This window comes from Rhipicephalus sanguineus, chromosome 1, assembly GCF_013339695.2.
Source record: "Rhipicephalus sanguineus isolate Rsan-2018 chromosome 1, BIME_Rsan_1.4, whole genome shotgun sequence".
Classification (NCBI taxonomy): Eukaryota; Metazoa; Arthropoda; class Arachnida; order Ixodida; family Ixodidae; genus Rhipicephalus; species Rhipicephalus sanguineus.
In genome coordinates this window covers 32,510,023-32,532,600 of record NC_051176.1, presented here as the reverse complement: position 1 = coordinate 32,532,600, position 22,578 = coordinate 32,510,023, and the positions used below count along the sequence as shown (strand labels likewise).

General features: G+C 47.0%; 1 protein-coding gene across 2 annotated transcripts in view; it reads right to left on the bottom strand.

Moving 5' to 3' along the window:
* The window catches only part of LOC119390262 (DAZ-associated protein 2), an 86,728-nt gene that overhangs the window by 51,717 nt on the left and 12,433 nt on the right, over nt 1-22,578 (bottom strand). The window contains exon 1 of one of the 2 annotated variants that reach the window (XM_049413970.1): nt 2,958-3,076. The exons of the other annotated variant lie outside the window; for it this stretch is intronic. Coding sequence (XP_049269927.1) covers nt 2,958-3,062 — 105 coding nt within the window. The 5' untranslated portion in view covers nt 3,063-3,076. Of the gene's footprint in view, nt 1-2,957; nt 3,077-22,578 lie in introns of those variants that run through there. 2 annotated transcript variants of the gene reach the window in all.

The following is a 22,578-nucleotide window of genomic DNA, read 5'->3' as shown; positions in this document are numbered from 1 at the left end:
GTCTGGGACGGAGAGTTTTTGGTTGGAAAACAACCTTGCAGTAAAGCCGCCTTGCAGATTTTTGCAAATGGTCCATTGCACGGCTACGTTCAACTCTTGGCACCTTTGTGCTATGTTAAGCAATATTTTTTTTTCCTGTCGTAGATACAGGTCGCGCACTCTTAGTTTGATATTATTTGCATTTATGTGAAAGTTTATTCTGCCTATATTTACGATATTGGAGGCTTAAAACGATGTTTTGCCTGCCTATTTTTGGCGCCTAAAACGAGCGTTTTTACTGCCTAAAAATCCGGCCTCACTCATGAGTGAGTTTGCCGACCTATATGGTCTCGACAGAAACAAGCGCGCGAACGTCTATAGCTAGCCCGCGTAGCTTTTGCTTTCTCGACTTTTTTTCGTTTAGTTGAGCCAGTTCCATGGCACTTGTTCTTAGACACTGTCCTGCGCCGCGTACTAATACCAGTGCGCCGTGTGCCGCGCAAATTCTGATGCCACTGTGCCGTTATTAAAGATTCTCTTGCGTGGTCATTCGTTACGACATCTGAAGCATTCAAGAATGGAGTAGCTTTGCATCTCATGGCTTTCACACATCAGGGATTTGAAGGATCTCGTGGATTTGACTTACATGCGATGACAGTGAGCGATATGTAATTAAGATTCTAAGAACTCTAGCACCACCGCCATCGATGCTAGATCTGATAGAGCAAGCGTTTACGTAGTAGAAGATATCTTCTTGACTTACCGTATCTTTTTCTTCCTCATATCTTTATTCAAAGAGGTTTTGAAATCGTAATTTGAATGTTAGCACAAGCGCTTCCTTAGCTGTCCGTCTTCTGCATTCTGTACATTACCTAGATCTCACTATTGTTTTTTAGCGGTTTGGTCACTGCAATATGTCTTTTGTAACGTGTCGCCGTAATAAGCTCTCTGTTTTATTGTTGCTTTTAACTGTCTGCGTTGAGTACATATACAGTACCAAACGTCCTGCTTACCGCTTAGCAAAATAGCGAAATTGAGTTTGCATTATAATAAAGGAAATTATTCGGAGCCACTTAAAGATGTCAGGAAGGGGATTCGAGAAACGATGTTGTACCAAATGCTCCGTTTTTCTCATGAGCCTCCCAACGTGGCGTGTCAGGAAATTTTCCATAGGCACTGAATTTTCTATTGTCTTACCTTAACCGGTACGTTGACGATACTTCATGCTTAATTGTCAGCTATTTGGCGTGCCGCCTGCATCGTGTTTCTATACTTATTCCCTATGAATATTTGATACGGAACCACCTTTCTATTTTACTTATATTTGTTTTCCTTTTTAGGGCTCCCTCTTTTTTTTACTATTACTAATCGCCAGGCCATAGGAGCTATGAGTGGCAATAGCGCGAATAGCGCTGGTGTCCCGCGCCGCTTTGTGCAACTATAGTGCCACGCGCTCTCACTTATGTTGATGCGACGTCGTTTAACCCGCAAAAAACTTAGCACCACTCGGCGGAAGCCGCGCCGCAATGTTCGGGAAGATTCACGATTGTTTCAGATTGTTCTGTTAAGATTACGCGCATGACGCAGATAGCCTAGTTTATTCGGGAGCTTACGCAAGCACTAGCGATAACGCTGGGAGGTTCGATCACTGACGTATAGGTAACCCAGGCTCAAGTTTGGGCGCGACGCTCGCGCGGCTGAGCTATGCTTTGCTAAGGGCATATGCTGCCCGCGAAAGCGGTTTGCCGCCGGATTTGCCAGCGGCGGCGGCAAGGACACGTGCTCACTAAAGTCCCTCTAAAATACAGGGACCTTAGTGCTCACATGCGCTCCTCATTCGGCCCGGAGCACTGCTAGTCAGCAATAGTTACATTGTGACGCACCACAGATGCAATCCGAGAGCTCTGCGCGAGCGCGGAAGCGGTGGCGGCAGTGTTGTAGATGAAGATTTTTAGCGTCCCCGGTATCCGGTATATATACGCAAGGACGTTGGCGTAATACCGGACATACTGCGACACTTCGTCTAAACACAATTACTGACAAGCTTTTGCGTGTTAAGTGAGCCATGGCGGCTAACTAAGCTTTCTTGAGCAGAAAAAAAAAAAGGTTTTAAAATGCTACATGTTCACGATTACATCGCTGCCAAAAACTTACACCAGCGGTGAAGTATACAACTCGTTTAGTCCTGCGTTTGCGAGGTTGATCGCTGCGTCACCGATCCGGCCGCTCACGTTTAACGTATAAGGCTTAGGTAGCCTGGTCATCCGCAAACGCCGAGGTGTCTGCGGACTGAGAAGGCCAGTTTAAAGGGACACTAGAGAGAGACAATGAATTGGTTTAGATTGATAAAGTGTGCTCGGGGAACTCTTGTGTAGTTTATTTCACCACCATAGGTTTATTTTATTTAGAGGAGAAAACCAAGTTCAAAGTCTCATTTTTAAATTTCGCGCCGAACTTTGTAATTCGTGACGTAAAAGGTTTCAAAGAGCATTTAACGTATTTTGGCGCCACTGGCTCGACGAAATTTCCACAAACTCGTTATGTCAAGTCTCTGGTCCCCTCAGAGGACAATGTACTTCGATTTAACCGATTAGGAACTACGTAGGCCCAAGCAGGCACCGTCAACAATATGTGACGTCACGGCAAATGGTGCGGGAATTCGAAGTTGGCGTCGCCACTTGTATTTTCTTTTTGTGCGTTTTCTCGCTTATTAAGCGTCTTCTCGCAGCAAGCGTGGTGTTTTTGGTATCGTGGAAGACTACTTTACTAATGCGAGAAAAATCGTTTTGCTCTTTAGTGTCCCTTTAAGCTCAAGCCGCACGGCAGCGCCGCACAAGGTGGATGGCCTTCCGCACGTCTCAGTGGGCACTTTGGGCAGATGTTCAAGCAAGCAGCCAATGAGAGACGAACGGGAGGCCATCATCCGCCCTGTGCGGCTCGACCGTAAAGTGGCCCTTAAAAGCTCTCTTCGCGCTTACGTGCATGCGGCGGGGTAACGTGGGTCGGGACCGGCGGCCCGGCAGCCTCCGCCGGCACCAGTGCGGAAGGCAGCACTCGAGGCAGCACTGGCCCGGCACCGACATTGCTCTCGGGTGGGCCGGTCCGGTTGAACTCTTCACTGCGAGCCACGGAAGTCACACAGCGCCTCATCAACGTGGTTACCGCCACCGATTAACGTATTCTTCACGCAGGTGACGTGCACATACGTCTCGCGGGTGCGCACTGCACTGGCGTCGTCCTAAATGAATGCATTGGTTTAGCGACATCCTTTCGCGAGGTATCAATGACTGTGAGCAAAATATAAGCCGAGATGGGACTTGTCCTCTAGCGCACTCTCGGATGAGGATTTTATAAGCTTCGTCCAGGCGGAGCAAAGAATTTACCCCCTTATAAGCGGTATGTTCCTCGGGGGATAAAGGCGGAGCCTAGTGACGTCAGCTCGCGAGGAAAATTCCCCACAAATGTCCCCCACTCACACGGACGAGGCGAACGGAGGGGGAGACCAGTGTTCCCAGACCACTCTGGTGGCTTGTACCACCCGTTTCACCAGCTGCGGACGACCAGCTGCAGACTGGACACCCACTGCCGCTCTCTGCAGGAGCAAGTGCAACAATGTGGCCAAACAAGAGCCCGAAACTCCGCCATATCCCCCACTGCCGGGGGATCGTTTGCCCTGTCCGGGAAAAGCTCCTGGCCTCCTCGGAGGAGACGAGGACCTTTTTCCCGACAGGACAAACGATCCCTGGGAGAAAACGGATTTTCGGGCAGGTGCTTGAGGCAGTTGCTCCTACTGCAGCAACCGTTTTGCTATCGCTTTGCGGGTTTGTTGGCCGCACTCACGGCAACCACGATGGCAAACTTAGCGAAGATGCCGCTTTTTTTTTATTTCTTCGATCGTGTGAGAACATGCGTCCAAGGCCTGCTGAAATTGAATGCTGTGTGAGAGGTGATATTCAACCTGATGGCAGATCGCTACCTTCACTATGGCCCATTCACCGGTCACTGATGAATTTTTTTTCGCATGGGGTGATTTTTATGGGCATTTCGACGTTGCCAGTTTTCTTCAGCCCGTTTTACCCGACGTCGCGTGTTTTCTTGAAATAACGACTTAACAAAAAGAAAGAAAGTAAAGACACCGCTTCTGCGGGGTCTTTACTTTGTTTTTGTTTCTTTGTCAACAATACGTGGTTATGTTTTCTGCTTGACGTGATGCGCCGACTGTTCCGAGTTCGCGGTGTTGGTTTGTGCGCAGCTAGCATCATACAAGCGGGCTGACGATCGACAATGTGATTGCGAAACTTCAGAGATTCGGCGCAGCTCTCTTGAATAAACAAAGCTGGAGTGCGAAAACTCAGATTAGGATATATACTCTCGGTTTGTTTGTGTTGCGTGCTCGTTTAATTAAGAGGAAATAGCTTTCTGTGGCTCCTTTACGTTCACCGATCAGCCGGCGGACTTGCGATGCGAAGGTGGCGATGCAAAGCGCGCGTGCCCAACTGAGTCGCAGCGTGCGTTCATCGTTTAGGAACCTCACGTATACGTGCCATTTCGCGCCTAGGTTTACGTGCTATTTCGTGTGAAGGTTTATATCCGCGAGTGGAGGTCTCGCGAAGGAAAAGTTTGCGGTGACACGCTAGTTTTTACATTCGCTTGCTCGTTCATTCAGTGATATATATAGTTCTTATGTCAGATACATCTACAAGGCGCACTTGCGCAATCCGGTTGGTGCGTTTAATCCCAACCAATGCCGTCCAAATATATAAACTATAATTGATGCATGCGTTCTAGCGCATTATTAATCTAAGAGCTTTAGATGCCTCATCAAACGCTAAAACTGACAGTCGGCGTCCCGCGGCGGCGGCGTCAACACGAGTGATCCAAAATATCCCGCGAAGACTTCACCAAATGACATCATCATGACGTCACAGATAGCCAAGACAACGTCACTATGACGTCATCATGGCGTCACATAACTTGACGTCACGGGATGACATCGTCGGTTTGCATTGTCTCCGTGATCATTGGGCCGATCACGGAGGCAATGTAAAACCAGGTGAGGTGCAGAAAGCTTTAGGAGGGGTGCGGGGTAGGATCAATACGTCAGCTAGAGAAGAAGATGGCTTTCGCCTTCGAGTCGTCTTAGGCGAACGCATAAGCATAGAGTTTCCTACAAAACTTACTAGAGGGAACTCTGGCGCTAGTGTCTATGGGAGAACGCATGACGCTTCAGCCAGCATGGGAATGATGGGTAGTAAGCGGATTTGTCTAAACTTCGTTCTTTGGGCTCCGTTTGGCTCCGCGTCGCCAGCATCCGCTTTGTCGAAAAACAAACTTCAGCAAAAGTCGGCAGTTCCACTTCACCACTTTAACTTTTTTAGGCTCACCAGTTCAAATATGGTCACGAAGTTCACAACGGTCTATTCTTTTATCCGAAACGAACGACAAAACACAGCAATAAACAAAGCCACAAGTGCGTTCGAAGCCGTAAGCACGAAGATTAGGCCAATCCGTGTACTACCCATCACTCCCATGGTGGCTGAACGATCGCAGCTCCAGAGTCCCCTATAATTAATTTTAGGAAACTATGCGCATAAGGGACCCTGTGAGTTTTGCCTAAGCGCCTGATGTTCAGGACTAGTTGATCTTGCGCGCGCGGTGACTTCAGGGACAGCAGTGCGTCTCGTGAGTTGAAATTTACCAACCAAAAAACTACCTTACTAATGAAAAAACTACTAAATTTACCAATGAAAGGCAAGCATACGCTCTCTGTACATATTGTACACGCTATGCGGCACTACACAGAGCTGTCATGGACCAGCGTTACGCCCGTTTACATAATTTTAACACAAGTTATGAAACAGCAAAAGGTGCAGTTAATAAATGTGCATAAGCCACCGGAGAGAAATTCTGTGCTCTAGAAGAATATACACGAACTCTCCCTTGGCGCTCTTCATTTTTTTTTTCATTGCTGTGATTTTCCCGAATTCTAACTGCGAAAAGGAGTAGCCGGTGCTATATAAGAGCGCTAACATCTCCTAAACAAAAATTTATTAAAACAACAAAAAAGTATTAGGAGCTAGACGGCTGGTGCGAATGCTTACAGCGCGCTGCCTGGCAAGCAAGCGCTATCTCCGCGAAAGAGAGTCTGCTACGCAGGAGCAAAGTAGGTGGCGCCACGTTCGAAAAGAGGGCGCGAAGGAGAGGAGGCTGAGAAGGAACGAGAGCGGAGGAGGAGAGTGACGCTACTTTACCTAGTTTCAGGCAACGTTACTAGTCTAGCAATAGTCTAGTAACGTTGGTTTCAGGGGCTTTATTCTGCCACGCGATCCTGTGGTCTAGCTTTGCTCACGCCTGTAGACCGCGATCACCTTGTCGACGTCACAGATAGTCGAAGCAGCCAGATCATAAAAAGCGTCTTGCGACTTTTGCGCTCAACCAAACCGCTTCTTATCAGCCAACGAAACAAAAAAAAAAACTTTCTTCTGCAATGACGCACAAGCACCCGGTAAAATGCGACGCTTTTCAACACCAAGAATTGTGTTGCACATAATATAGAAGAACATTCCAGCGCATATCGTTTTAAGTGAAGCAAAAGTCCCATCAGATATCGACCACCAGCAGTACGTGACGGCATCTTTTTTTTTTTCTTTTCTTTAATGGCGCTAGCTTCTAGCGATATTATGTTCCTTGCTCAGCGACTTCCGGTCCGCTTCGTGTCAACTGAAAGTTGACATTTCCGGCGCTGTGTCTGAAAACCCCGAATAAAACACATGAAAAGGAGTGAATGGTTCACGGTTACGAGTGCTATATAGGATAGATATAATGTCGGGGCATAAGTTTAGTAAGCCGAGGGCCAATTAACTGTCAGTACAATTAATGAAATTAATTTAATGAAAGATCAGACTGTTTTGTTGTGCGGTCATCAAGATACAGAACAGTCTTCTTTCACTCCACCCAGAGAGAACCGAAAGTTCAAACGCTGGCGTCATTCAAGTCAGTTGAAACCTAAAGTTGTTTTTTTTTTCTTTCTGTGCACAGACGTACTCTCCCGTAATTCATGAATATATACCAATGTAGTGTTCGAAGACACTCCGCTCATGCAAGGCAGGTGATTATCACGTTACAACGCTGCTCTGACAATAGAAAGCAGACGCGGCAAGTACATAAAAAGGAACGCCTGACTTCATAATGTCGATGTTTTTTTTCCTCTCAAAATAATAACGGCGTCTCGTACACGCGGCAGAATTCGATACATACGCAGGCCGTACACTAAAAATACCGGTAAGAGAGCCTCAGACATTCTACAATCGTAGCTCGAGTTTCAACTTATGCTTGTCTTGTGCGTGTATGTATGTATGTATGTATGTATGTATGTATGTATGTATGTATGTATGTATGTATGTATGCATGCATGCATGCATGTATGTATGCGTGTATGCATGCATGTACTGTACGTATGTATGTGTATAGAGCGAGAAAGAACGAAGAAGGGAGACGCACCCATTCGTTTTTTCGCTCAGCAGTGTTACTTAAACAGTAACCCAACTAGCCCAAGTTTGCGTTACAATAAAATATAGACAGCGCTTGCACGTGACATCGCGCGCTGATATACCCGAACATGGCGGCTAAAATATGACAACGGCGCAAACTACATATGTTCGCGCGTCCCACATAAGAACGGCCACCCAAACACGTCCGGCGACACATGCAGTTAAAAGGAAATAATGAATTCGACAAACTTCGCGTTCAGCTGCGCTGTGAGAAAAATTTGGACCATTTCCCCGAGGGAACCCTGATGGGATGCGAAGCAGCAGCGTTGCGTACGGGTGGCGTCACGGGTTGAACGGCGCTAACGCGGGTGCTGCGGTGAGCGCTGGAAGATTCGTTTGAAGCGACACTCGGTGTAGCGTTTACTGGTGTAAGCGATTGTTTGAAACGCAGACACGGGAGGCGAGCGGGCGTTGGAGCCGGCAGCTGCGGGCGCTCCGGCGGGTGAGGGAGAGAGTGACGTACGCGCGCACCTGCGAGGGGAGCGTGACGTCAACGCCCAGCTGCGACGTGACCTACTTGGCACCGCTCCAACACCTGAGCCGAGGGAAGCGCGTTGCCTCGCGTTTGTGCGGACGGAGGGACAGCGTTACACAGGCTAGTCAAAGAGCTGCTTCGCATCTAAAAGAAGCGACGCGCAAATGCAGCGCTCGGGGCTGCAGCACATGGCACAGTATGAATACTTTGCCGGAAGCCATGCAGACCGGTAAATGCCGGTGTGCACGCGGCAATAAAAGGGACGCCTAAATCACGGGCGGGGGGGGGGGGTCAGGGGGGTCCTGACGCCCCTTGTGTTCAGGCTGGGGGGGGGGGGCACCCCTGAATGTGTCCCCCTTGAGATTCGTCTTTCAAACATCATATACTTGAATTGCTTGACAGTTAAATACATAGAGTTTCCTAAAATTAACTAGAGGGGACTCTGGCGCTGCGATCGTTCAGCTACCATGGGAATGATGGGTAGTACACAAATTTGCCTAGTCTTCGTGCTTGCGGCTTCAATGTACTTGTGGCTTTGTGTATTGCAATGTTTTGGTTTTCTTTCGGATAAAAGAATGGATCGTTGTGAACTTCGTGACCAGATTTGAATCGCTGAGCCTAAAGAAGTTAAAGTGGCGAAGTGAAACTGCTGACTTTTGCTGAACTTCGTTTCGCGACAAAGCGGACGCAGGCGACGCGGAGCCAAACGGAGCCGAAAGTACGAAGTTTAGACAAATTTGTGCACTACCCATCATTCCCATGCTGGCTGATGCGTTGCAGCTCCCATAGACACTAGCGCCAGAGTTCCCCCTAGTAAGTACTGTAGGAAACTCTATGGTTAAATATAGCGCATTCAGCTTTTTCAAATGGCTGTATATATTGTTGTGTGCGCCTGTGTTCAGTGCCCCTCAGGTGTGTGAGACTATTGAAATCGCAACTGCCGCTCGACCGGTTCAGAGAAGACTCAATAGAATAACGCAATTACGCGAGGACCCCAAGCTAGTTTTTAAACTTTTATTTCCAATATGATTTTATTTTTATATAAATAAAAATAAAACCTATATTTACAAAAAACAAAATGGCCGCCATGGCAAGATGTGCGTCCCCCTTGTGATTTTGCCGGATTTACGCCACTGTACGCAGTACATCGAGGAACTCAAAAGTGAGGGTTCTCACCTTGCTGTCGTCATCTGCAGCAGACAACGCCGTACTGCCGTGCTGAAAAGCGCCACTGCCACACAAAAGATCCCTCAATACGACGACTTCTCGGAGTGATTAAGCAAAAACGGATGCCGCCTAAACACGCACGAGAGCGCCCCTGCTTCGATGAGTCTGGCGATGACGTCGTATCGCCGGTGTCGCTCGGTGGTGGAATGTTCTTTCCCGAATTTTCAACTTAATGTCTTTACATGTGGAGGAAACAAATAATAATAAAAAACTAACAACGTTTATTATTTTTATTTATTATTTATTCAATACTGCGGACTCGTGGTCCATGCAGGGTGGTTATTACAAATACAAATACAAAAGAAGTAGCAATGACACAACAATAATAAAGGGTGAAGAACGTTATTTTGCAGTTGGATCACATGTATCAGTAAGGCAGTTCCATTCACTAATGGTTCTCGGAAAATATGAAAACTTAAATAGGTCAGTGCGAGCAAATATGTTGCACGCCTCTTTATTTTTTTTCCTTGCGCTACTTGCGCCACCTGAACTGCTCTTAGAATCAAGGTCCCTGCGATTTGAACCTGAAGGCGGGGAGATCCGCTTGTCCGTTTGCCTTGTTTCCCTTTCTTTATGGACTGCCTACATATCCCCCCCCCCCCCATTTATGGCGCTCGACCAAAAAAAAAAATGACAATAAACTATTTAGCCGAGTGTCAGCTAAGCCGTAAAGTACATTTTTAGTTTGGCATATATAAAATTAGGAGTATTCGAAAAAAAATTCCCATGAGTTTTTGGTTTCCGCTTCAATCGTACGGCGGGCGTTGATGTCTCTGGCAATAGGTTTTCGACCACTTTTCTTTCCAAGTTTCGCGACCGATATAATTTGACCATGCATATTCCGCTTGCATGCGACGTGGCAAATGAAAGCCTCCGCGTCAACCCTCCTTCTCTCGGTTTAGCGCCCTTTCCCTCTATCTGATGACCTCACCAGTGACGTCATGAAAAGATGTTTTGTTTATGAATTATTTCTAGTTAGGGATACCTGGCAGCCGCCAGTGGTGGAAGCGGCGCTGCCGCAGCGTATCAGCATGCGAGAGCGCGTCCCATGGGAGGTATAGGGAGTTTCCGCCCCCCTGGTTCTGGATCGAATACAACCGCCAACCGAACTATACAGCGCCGATCCTCCGCAATGCTGTATTCATGTAGAGCAAAAATCGGTAAAAAACTGATGTGGTACTCCCACTACGCACACACTTCCCAATTCGGCTCTGCCCACTGCGTGTGTAAAGCAAGCTCACCTAAATGTATGAAAAAAAAAACCACCAAAAAAGCACGCTCTCATTGTGGGACACGCCGTGTGTGTGCGTGCGTGCGTGCGTGTGTGTGTGTGTGTGTGTGTGTGTGTGTGTGTGTGTGTGTGTGTGTGTGTGTGTGTGTGTGTGTGTGTGTGTGTGTGTGTGTGTGTGTGTGTGTGTGTTTAGTGAGTACCAGTTTAGTGAATACCTGACTCTTAAGGACGCTGTTCTGCACGTGTAACACCTATATGCAATGTTATTTTCTAAATGTTATAGGTAGTTATTTGTTCGTTTTGAAAAATTCCCCGTAACAACTAACGCCGCCGCCATTGACAACTGTACGAAACGGGCTATTTTTAAATTTGCGTACGATTAAAAAAAAATTAGGGGTGTGCGAACTGTGAATTTTAGAACCGAATCGAATACGAATCGAACACTATTCGAGTAGTTTTCGAATAGTGAGGCATCCATTTTCGGAGTAGCTCTAGAATTTATATAACAACATTTTATTTGCAACAAATATTCACTAAACTTTAACAAAGGAACGGCACGATTACTTTAACCGACAACTACGTAAAACGAGGTAAGCTCGTATGCATTAGCGACAAGATCACTCGGGGTTTTTTTGTAGTTATACATTAAAATACAGCAGTGACTGCAGAATGCAAGGTGGTTCTTTGTCACCAGCCTTTAAATAAAACTGAGGCGTAAGAATTCAACAATGTTGGACCGAACACTGCACATGCAGCTAAACATTTAATGAAACAGATAAACGAGTTATCATATCATGGACTCTAATACCATAGGCAGGTAAATATCGCTGTTGAATTCTTCGTTTGAAAGAAAATTTACATCAACGTAACACTTGCACCCGTTCTTAGTCATGTAAACGTGTACGAAAATTGGGCTTCTGTATCCGATTGAAGCCGCAATCCTCACCGTCCTATGACCAATCTCACGGTGATAATTTAGCGGAGTGGCGACACATTCGTTTCGGCGACGCTGCAGTTTTAAGGAAAAGCACCTTTATCCGGTGATTAACATAGCGTCGATAGTGCCCTAAAACCTTGGGCTGCATGCATCTTGGTAGTGCAATTGTTAAAACAAGTAAAAATGACCGCTCGCTTTTCCAACGTATCCTTACTCCGGGGTTTTCCCGTCCCTGCTGATCATGCGAAAAATATTCGGTATTTCGAATATACACTATTCGATTCAATGCCGAATCGAATAGAACATTATTCGATTCGTTATTCAAAATTTTCGAATATTCGCACACCCCAAAAAAAAGTTGTATAAAATGTTAAAATCTGCGCTCGTATTGTGCAATATATGCGCACTGTTGTGCGCGCATAGTAGCGTTGCACATATTGTGACATCATGCGTAATGAGAGCATGTATATAGAAGGTACCGCGGTGCGTTCCGCGTTGCCCATGGACGCATAGTGCACAGGTCATACGTTATTCATCCTTGAAATGGGCAGCGCAAAAACAAGGACTCGAGAAAAAGTGTTACAACAGTGTTCTCGCGTCTTTGCTTTTGCGCTGCCCATTTTAAAGATCTTGCCCAGATGTCAATTCTTCTGCAGGCCACACGTACAGTGCCAATAACGAAGGCACACGACGGGAGAATTCATATCGTACTACCAGTGTAATGTACGCAGGCCGCGCTTTCGCTGCCGCGCCACTGAGGAAGAGATAAGCGAGCCCGGTTGACGTCGCGACAAGCGCATGGTACGCTGAGGGCAGTTCAACGCACGTGTCATATGTCGACCATGTTACCCGCGTGCTATCTCCACCTTCGTATTCTGGTCTAGCGCGCCTGATATCGCAGCCGCACACGAGCCCGACGGCTCGTATAGGAACAGCCTCTGTCCAATCGCGGTAACATGGCGGTAACCAACCAAGTGATGGCGAAGGCGGCAGATATCTCGTAGAAAGGAAAAAAATAGGGAGGGCCAAGGGAAATTCTGAAACTTCCGACATCGAGGCCATCTGTGAGAAGTAAGGTTCTTTCGACATGTTTGTGTGTTTGTCTTTCACCCGAAGGCGTACTTTTTTTGCCCGAGTTCTGAAACATGAGAAAAAAAATTAAAATTCAGTGTATGTGACCATAACTCTTTAAAGGGTGTGGGGGTGCTATAACCACCTGTAAAGCCGTCTCATGGCGCACGCGCGTTTCGCGGATAGGCCGCAGTTAGGTTGAACGGCTGCTGAGCGAGCCAGTGGCGCTATGTTCGCGCAGGTTAGGGTTAGCGCGGTGTAGCCAGTGACTCTAGCGCGGTGGCGCCAGCAGCGCCGTCGGCGGGAGAAGCGAGGCCGGAGTTAGGAAACAGCAGGGTAGAGTCACTGTGTATGCTAGCTAAAGGTAGCATATACAGTAACTCCACGGCACGGAGTCTCTTATACCGGCGTGCAGGAAACGGCAGGGAGTCTCCTTGGGTAGAGTTACTGTATATGCTACCTTTAGCTAGCATGTACAGTGACTCTATCTTTGGGGTTTTGGTAGCGCCGTGGATGGACGTCTCCCGCGGTGGGATCCGTGGGGGGCGATACCGCGGCTGGTTCCCCGCGGGGCCCTCGTGGTGAGTCATGCATCGGCGACGCCGCATTCGCGGTGCATTGTATGTCTTATGTTGTCTTGAGCGTGCGTTATGCTTTCCGGGTATTCATTAGCATTGTATAAGGTTATTTAACAAGTGACTAGTAATGTATTAGATTCGGCCCAGGAGAGCTCGTCGTATGTAAAAAAAGCAAGTTAATAAATGTACAACTGTTGGTTTGCCCCGACGGCGTCTGCTGTGTTCCGAGAGCATCGACATCTGCAGACCCCACAAGGGACACTAAAGGCAAATATGAAGTCGACGTTGATTGTTGAAATAGCGGTCCAGAAACCTCGTAGTGCTACTTTTGTGCCAAGGAAGTGCTTATTTTGAAATAAAATCGCGTTTTAGTGGTCCGCATTGCGTTAGCGCACTTCAAATCACCCGCCTGAAAGTGGTTTTTCTCACGTCACTGTTGCCGTGCCCAACGTTGCCCGCCTTTACTGCACGGCGGCGTGCACTGGCGGCGTGCACCATTCGGGCATCCGGCAACATCACATGCATGCGGCATTTTGTCGAACTTTCTGTCAGAGCGACTTCACGAGCGCGCAAAACACATGCGGCAGTATATACGCGATACCGAAACCACTACTGAGACGCGACCGCGTGAGTGAAGCAGGGCGCCGGGCGAAGCGCAGTTCGGCGAAAAGGGAACCTTTGAACCCCGCGCGCCGTTCCCGATGGCAACGCCAAAGAGGTTCTTTTTTCCATGAATCGAACAGAAACGAACAAGCAGCATTTTATTACGTCTCTTGATGCACGGAAGGTTCTTTTTCTTTATTGCAGCTAGTTTGATTACGAATGATTAATTGTAGACAGACTCTCTCACGTCATCGGGATCATTTCCAAAATGTCCCGCTCGTGGCACTCATCGTGTGATACATTTAGCTTAATTTCTCGGTAAGTGCGCTATAATATTGCCGTTTTAGACGCTGTCATACATTGAGCTTTCACTCTGACATAAATTGTTATTTGCCTTTAGTGTCCCTTTAACTGCTTTTGTCCCATAACTTGTGGAAGCAGAGGGACTGGTATTACGCGGTGATCAGAAAGTTTTAAGAAGGAAAGTACATGACGTTCGAAAAAAAAAAATATATATATATATATATATATATATATATATATATATATATATATATATATATATATATATATATATATATAATCAAAACTAATGCGCACGTCACTAAAATTGCCTGGAAAGCTTTGGGCACCGCGCCAAAAAAAATGCACCGCGGCCTTTGAAGAGTTCTTACTCTCACCCGGTGTCGCACTACCTCCGGGATCGGCCCACTTTCGACCGAGCGGCGGTGTCATCTGCAAAACGTCTTTGATGACGGCACCACTTATGTGATTTCTGGTACCATTTGTGTTCACGTTCGTTTTTTTTTGTTTTGTTTTTTAAACTCATGACACATAGGGATTTCACCTTTAAAAAAATGCCACTGGAAGCGAGACTTTTTGGTCGGGCTCTTCGGAAGCGTTCACACTGTCGAATGAGAGCTTTGGCCACACGATGTTTGTGAGTCCGGGTGGCAAGCGTCATGCAAATGAGAACGCCTCTTGTCACTAATCCTAATATTTTATTTTATTTTTTTGTCCTCTTGCTCGCATGCAGTTTTCGAAGAATAGCGTCTTCTGTTCATACCCCGTTGTCAGGTTATAAAATAAGCAGACTCCCGTTTGCGTCCTCCCTGAAAATGATCGCTGTCACCACTGGCGAGCGGTGTGTCGTGAATGCTGACTTTTCTTTATTGTTATTTTTTGTCTGGGGAAGCGGTGTGTGTGTGTGTGTGTGTGTGTGTGTGTGTGTGTGTGTGTGTGTGTGTGTGTGTGTGTGTGTGTGTGTGTGTGTGTGTGTGTGTGTGTGTGTGTGTGTGTGTGTGCGCGCGCGCGCGCGCGCGTGTGCGTGTGCAGTGGGTTATAAAAGCAGGTAATCCGAATACTTCGAAAATAACGGTATGTTGGCCGTGTTGGTAATATCAGAGTCCTTCAATACTTTTACTGGTCCTGAAGCTTCGCCGTAACTCTATGGGCGAGCTTTGTGCGCTGCAAGCGGCGGCCGCGGCGCTGCGCCCAGTCTGTTGGCATCGGGCTGACGGCAGCGAAGGTAGCTGCCGGTGTCAGTGCAAAATATTTTGGCGAGTCAGCGCGCAGTTTACACCTTATGTACTGTATTGTGCCTATAGTGTGTTATGCCTGAAGTTCGGAAAGGATGCCGCGTACCTGCTTTGTGCCCTGGATTCGATCAGGGTACAAGGGAAATGACGAAAAGGTGTCGGTGCTCTGGCTGCAGACATAGAACGGCGGGAAATGCGAAAGCGCGCCATACCACGACGAGGAGCCGGTGGTTTCACATTTCACTCCCCGCTTGTCTGCGAAAAGCAGTTCGATGAGAGCGAGATTGTACGCGTGAACCAATGGCTAGTCGGAGGTGGTGTTGTGACGTCGCAGCGTGATGTTCGGAAACTTTTGCTAGACATTAGGAAAAAATTCAGCGCAAAATCACACAAAATTAAGGACGAGAAGGGAGGACGCAACGCGTCCTCCCTTCTCGTCTTTGTGTCATTTTGCGCTGAATTTCTTCCTAATGTCTCACCAACAAGGCCGAATTTCTCCCCTTGTTTTGCCAGACGCCGTGCCGATGATTTTCGACGGCCTCCCGGCGTATTTGTCTAGTGCAAAAACGTCCAGAGCTCGCCAGCCTACACAACAAAAACGTAAAATATACACACGAGGTATGTGCTGTGCATGTGTATCTGAGCAAACATCTCAATTCAATAACAATATTTGGTTGCGAGTGCTATCATAAGGTTTGAATCTGGTGAAGCAATAAAGAATTCCTAACCGTCGTGGAAATGGTTCTGTAACGCTAACTGTAGATGTAATCAACACCTGATGAAGACCGAGACGCTTACGAATGCCGGAAACGAAGAAAAATAATGTAGTGGAAGTCGCAACTGAAGAGCGGAATAAACTCTCAGGGTCTCTTAAGCATTCGCCTTAGACTAATCGAATGGTCAAGGCCACCTTCTTATTTTTCTTCAGTCGATGTATTGATCGTCCCCCGCCCTCCTCCGAAAGCTGTCTGCACCTAAGGTGGTTTTGTACTGCCTCCAAGATAGGAGGCATTGCAAGGTCTCTGCACCTCGCCCGTTTTTGCACTGCCTCCGTGATCGGTCCAGCGATGACGGAGGCAATGAAAAGCGACGATGTCATGTAATGACGTCAGCGTGTGACGCCACGTTACGTGAAGTCATTATGACATCACAAAGTTTGGCGATCTGTGACGCCATATGGTGACGTCATCACGTGATAATGATTTTTTGCATTACTCGTGTTGACGCCGCAGACGCAGGACGCCGCAGGCGCCGACGGTCAATTTTCGCGTTTGCCGAGGCATTTAAGGCCTCCGCTTTAACAACAGTAAAGAAGCACTGCGAAAACTATGCAATATTGCATAACCGACCGAACTTTAAACGCGGCACGGCGCCGTAGTGATAAACCAACGCAAAAGAAAACACAAAACCAGCGAAAAGCCGCATAAAGTATTCCTTGGTGCTCCTCATTTTCTAAATTCAAAGCACTGATTCATTCAAACTGACTGTCGGTTCGATTAATACGAGGCTACTTTAAGATATCTTCGTATACAAACAACAGGTGTATAGACTGAAAGATTTGATATGCGCGTTCAAGAGTTTCAGCCACTGTATACTTCCGCGAGGCATTGGATCATTGGATTGGAAGGACTCTGGATCGTCCACAGATTTCCACTAGATGCTTAAGAAAACGGAGGAAACATGCTTTTATAGCGGTAGTATATCGCACAGCGGAGGCAGCATGCGTTTGTTGCCGGCGAATTTCGTGCTCCAATGCCTCATTCGACGCTAAATTGCACTGCACTAGAGCTTCCCCGAACGCACCTGAAGGTAACACTGCTCTGAAGATATAACCAACGTTCACGGGTACATTTAATCACCTTTTTCAGTTCTGATGCGTGCCGTAGAACAGCAGCGCCGGCTCCGCACCGATGACTCCCAAGCGGCTGCTCCTGTCCCTATATATATCAAACTTTCGCGGAAGCTTAAATGACCAGTAAAAGTATTGAAGGACTCTTGTAATATATACCTTAAACTGCAGTGCTAAAGCTACAAGGACGAAAAAGACACGGCCTACAATGTCTTACTGGTAACGCTTCAGCTCCAAGACATGCGGCAGGCGAGAAAAAAATCATGATATTTGACGCTGAAGAGTCTAAAGTTCACATAAACAAATAATTTGATGCTTTATAATTTCGGTTTAAATTGTCCTTTTGAAATATTGAACCACGCAACCACTGGAGTTCTATGACAACCCGGCGCGGTGATCTTGTGGTTACAGTGCTCGACTGTAAGGTCGCGGGATTGAATCCCAGCCACGGCGGCCGCATTTCGATGAAGGCGAAATGCTAGGCCCGTGAGGTCAGATTTAGCTGCACGCAGGGCGTCGGAACGAAATGTTTTTCGTTTTGGTTTTAGCTTCGTTCCGACGTAAAAAGTTCCGCTCCGTGTCTGTTGCGGAACAAAAAAAAAAAAAATGTTCCGTAACGGTTCGTAACGGTTAGTTTTTTGTATGCAAAAATTTGAAGTTAAGGTAATCATAAAAAAAAACATTGGATTTGTGATGTAGTTACTTGCCCTGCTCTTAAGAAAGGGGGGCAAGGGTAAAACACGTTATTCAGAGGAGCGGAAGTAACTGTACCACGAATTCCTACCAACTAGCACAAACCAGTATTAATTTCAAAGTCATAGTATTTATTTTCTCAAAAGACAAATACGAATTTCTTAGTGGGCTCAGTGCTTTGTATCAAGGGAGTGAGCACGATCTCAGAAGCAGCACGTTATTGAGTGTACTCTCTGATGTGCGAGACCGCTGTTCTGATAGGAAGATAGACAGGCCAGCGCGGAATACGCAGCACAGTCACAGCGAAAGCTGGATGAGCGGACTTTGTAGAGCCAATTGTAGGGTCTCTTGGGGCAACTAATACAAGTACACATGCAAGGTACCCACTACGCCATAAATCATCACAATTTTTCTAAAGTAGCGAAGTTCCCATTATGCAATTTTTCGTCATTCTTCGGAGAATCGTGGTACCCGCTACACATCTGTAAGGCATTATGAGCACTTTGTGCTGTGGCTGATGACGATGAAGAATTATGGCTGGGCACTTTGCAGTGGGTGGGAAGCAGTGTTGCGGAATGGGCGCCTCCATCCATTCCAATTCCATTTCGGGAATTAGAACTTGCCGCAATTCCATTCCTTTCAATTCCTCGGAATGAAAAAAAACTTAGCCCATTCCCACTCCGGGAATGGCCGGGCAGTTCACTTCCATTCCTGTAGTTCCTCAACGCAGGAAAGGCACCTTGATAGTTTTATCGAGTTAAGAATAAACGCCCCACAAAGCTGATGTCATCAGATGCATTAAGAACTGCAAAAGTACGCAAAATACGTTACCAAGGTCGGGGGATAATAGCCTGGTGACATCTCGTGCAGTACAACCACCCTACTAATTCCCATAGGGGCAGTTCTCCCGCACCTATAGTATTTGCATGGTCAGCGTGTTTGAACGAATGGTGAAGTTTTAATATTGTTTAAGCTTAAATATGTTAATACTAAAATCACGACATAACTTATTTTTATGCTGACAAAAATTTCATTCAAGAAGTCTAAGCAGTTTTGCCACGCGCCTGGAGCGGTCGTGAATATGGAGAAAAAGATTTGGTTAATGGGGAACAAAACCCTCTAGATCTGCTGGTATTAGTTGGAACAGTGCACCGCTCGGGTACCTTGTGCCTTTGCATCGAATACGGAACACTGGGCCGCACTGACGCTTGTCAAGCGCGCCTCGCAAGCATGGATGGGGTGAGGAGAACTTCCTGTGTTCGCCTGTGCGCAGGTATACAGTGTCTTTCTTGTCGCAAAGGTTATTTACGTGTGTCGTGCCAAACTGCTCGTGAGATAAAGATCAGGCTGTGAGTATTCGCCACTATCACGTGGGGGTATCAATGGGAACCAACGCGCAGGGGTAATTTGTTTCTCCCTTCAGTATCTACTGGAAAATGCATTTGTTTGTACACTAACTTATGCCTCGGCTTGTAGTAGGCGCGTTGCTTATAAATGTACCGTGCTTGTACCGTGTTTGAAGTTTGAAAAACAGCACGTAGACGAAAACGTACTCTATTTTCGGAAAAAGACGCAATTCCATTCCCATTCCATTCCGTGCAAAAGGCTCTTAATGCCATTCCGATTACCTTCCTCCAAGCGTTTGTCCCCATTCCATTCCGGGGTCGCGAAAATGTAGAATGATCCCGGAGTCATTCCAGTTCAGGAGTGGCAATTCCGCAACACTGGTGGGAAGCATTAAACCAAACACTCTTTGCGCTATTAGCATTGTGTGATGACTGGTTGTCATTTTTCTCTTCTGCACGCTATATTACATATGTTAACACGATTCCTTGCCCGACTGGACGCCTGTATTGAGTATTTTTTGCGAACGAGTTACAAGCACCAGCGTGGCACTGCAGAGAAGACCCGACTGCCACGCAGAGTGCGCGGGTTAAAATCCCATCCGATCCTAGAAATTTCTCATTTAATCTTTTCTTATTTCACGCGATAGCGGTCACGGACACCGGCGGCGGCGGACAACTATGGCGCCAAATTCAGCTGTTGTGATCTCATAACAGCTTTCGCTGTAACAAATTTCTGCGCCGACGATGTCCTCTCCAGTTTGGCCTGCGTGACAGGCGCGCAAAAGTCCACTAGCGTTAATATAAACGTCTCTCGTTGCCACTGTTTTCGTTTTTCGCACAATTTCAACACATCTTTGCTTCGGAACTCCTCCCTGAGGTACGCGCTAATACTGTACCCTGAGATTTGCTCACATTGCATGAGTTCAGTTGTTCCAGATTGCGAAGTTTTCTCGTGAACCGAAGAACAATTGAAAAAATTTCGGTTTCACTCCGGAAGAATTAATAGATAAAGTTTCGGTTACGTTTTCGTTCCGGTCAAAAATATTGTTTTTTTTTCGTTTTTCGTTTTCGGTTTTCGTTCCGTTCCGACGCACTGGCTGCACGTTAAAGAACCCGTGGGGGTCGAAATTTCCGGAGCCCTCCACTATATATACGGCATCCCTCATAATCATACCGTGCATTTGGGACGTAAAACCTCGAACAGTTATCATGGGTTTTATAATGGTTCCCTTCGAACTTTAGAATGCAACCATATGCCATGAAGTGTGAGAAGCTACTTAATGTGATTATTTAAGTAAGTGACTGGAGCCAATCCGAAGCCTGTACTTCCCATCATTCCCATGGTGGTTGAACGATCGCACCGCCAGTTTCCTCTCTAACTCTGTGCCTATCCTCCTTTCAGTGGCGTAAATCCAGAAAAATTACAAGGGGGGACACACATCTTGCCATGGCGGCCATTTTGTTTTCATAAATATAGGTGTTGTTTTGATTTATACAAAAATTAAGATAATTTTATGAAATAAAATTAAATGACGAGCATGGGTTCCCAGCTCGCGTAATTGCATTGTTTTACTGACTCTTCTCTGAAACCGGTCGAGCGGCAGTTGCGATTTCAATAGTCTCACACAGCTGAGGGCTATTGAATACAGGACCTACACACTACAAAATAAACAGGCATTAGAGAAAGTCGAATGCACTGTACTTAACTGGCAAGCAATTCAAACATATGATGTTTGAAAAATAAATCTCAAGGGGGGACATTCGCCAACCCCCCCGCCATGATTTATGCTAGTGCATTCGACCAGAGCGCCCGGCAACCGCTACGAGCGCGCGCATGTTCCTCGAAACCGAAAGTGGAGCTCAGTTTCCGGGGCCGGCCAGTACCGCGATGCAACCCAGACGACGAAGCAAGCAGGAGCCGGCGCAAGTTTCCAGGATCGCAGAGCCGTATACATACACATATATAAGTACTACGGTGCAAGCAGGAACGCGTTCGCCCGCTATACGGCGACACATCCTCACGGCAAGCACGAAGGATGAATACAACGAGGCCGCCACAAGGAAGTACAAGACCGGTGAAAAGAAAGACACGACAGAGAGCGGCAATTCACACGCATGTCCAAGAAAACTATATCTCGGCGGAAGTGAAAGAGCGTGCCCACGAGAGGATGAGTGATTACTGGCTCGAGTGGGCAACCGTCTGTGTGAAAGTCGGTTTGAGAGGCTTACGCGCCAACAATACGCACGCACGGAACGACGCCTGTGGGGTGTTACAGACGATCAGAAAGGCCCAGAAATTGAATCATCGTACCGCTCTTGCTACAATAGTGAAGGACTGCCGTAAGAGAGCAAATAATCAAACTTCATGGCGCGTCTCGACTCGATGTCTATTAAAGGGACACTAAAGGCAAATACCAACTTATGTCAGAGTGAAAGCTCAATGTGTGACAGCGTCTAAAACGGCATTATTATCAACAGCAGTGCCCTACTTACCGAGAAATTAAGCTAAATGCATCACACGATGAGCGCCACGAGCGGCACGTTTTGAAAATGACCCGATGACGTATGAGAGTCTGCCTACAATTAATAACTAGAAATCAAACTAGCAGCAATAAAAAAAGAACCTTCCGTGCATCAACAGACGTAATAAAATGCTGCTTGTTCATTTGTTTCATTCATGGAAAAAAGAACCTCTTTGGCGTTTCCATGGGGAACGGCGCGCGTGGTTCAAAGGTTCCGTTTTCGTCGAACTGCGCTTTGCACGGCGCCCTGCTTCGCTCACGCGGTCGCGTCTCGTACTGCCGCGTGTGTTTTATGCGCTCGTGAAAGTCGCTCTGCAGGGGCGTAGCCAAAGGGGGGGGGGGGGTTGAACCCCCCCCCCCAGAAATTTTTCAGCTTTGCTTGCGTATATATACACGCACACATACAAACGCACGCACGAACATACATAAAGTATGGTTGAACCCCCCCCCCCCCCCCGAAAAAAATTTCTGGCTACGCCCCTGTCGCTCTGACAGAAAGTTCGACAAAATACCGCATGAATGTGATGTTGTCGGATGCCCGAATGGCGCACGCCGCCAGTAAACGCCGCCGCGCAGTAAAGGTGGGCAACGTTGGGCACGGCAGCAGTGACGTGTGAAAGACTGATTTCAGGCGGGTGATTTGAAGTGCGCTAACGCGATGCGGACCACTAAAACGTGATTTTACTTCAAAATAAGCACTTCGTTGGCATAGAAGTAGCACTACGAGGTTTCTGGACCGCTATTTCAACAATCAACGTCGACTTAATATTTGCTTTTAGTGTCCCTTTAAAAAACAAAGATAGCATACTTACAATGGTTCTGCAGCAAACACCGGTACATGCAAGCGGATCGACTGAGGCTCTTTAAGAGTGTCCATACGACAATTACGAATATACGTAGAGCTACATCAATTGAGCCAAGGGCGTAGTTATTGGTTGTCCGCAACGTCCTTTTGAATGCCATCGAGGGACCCGGATGT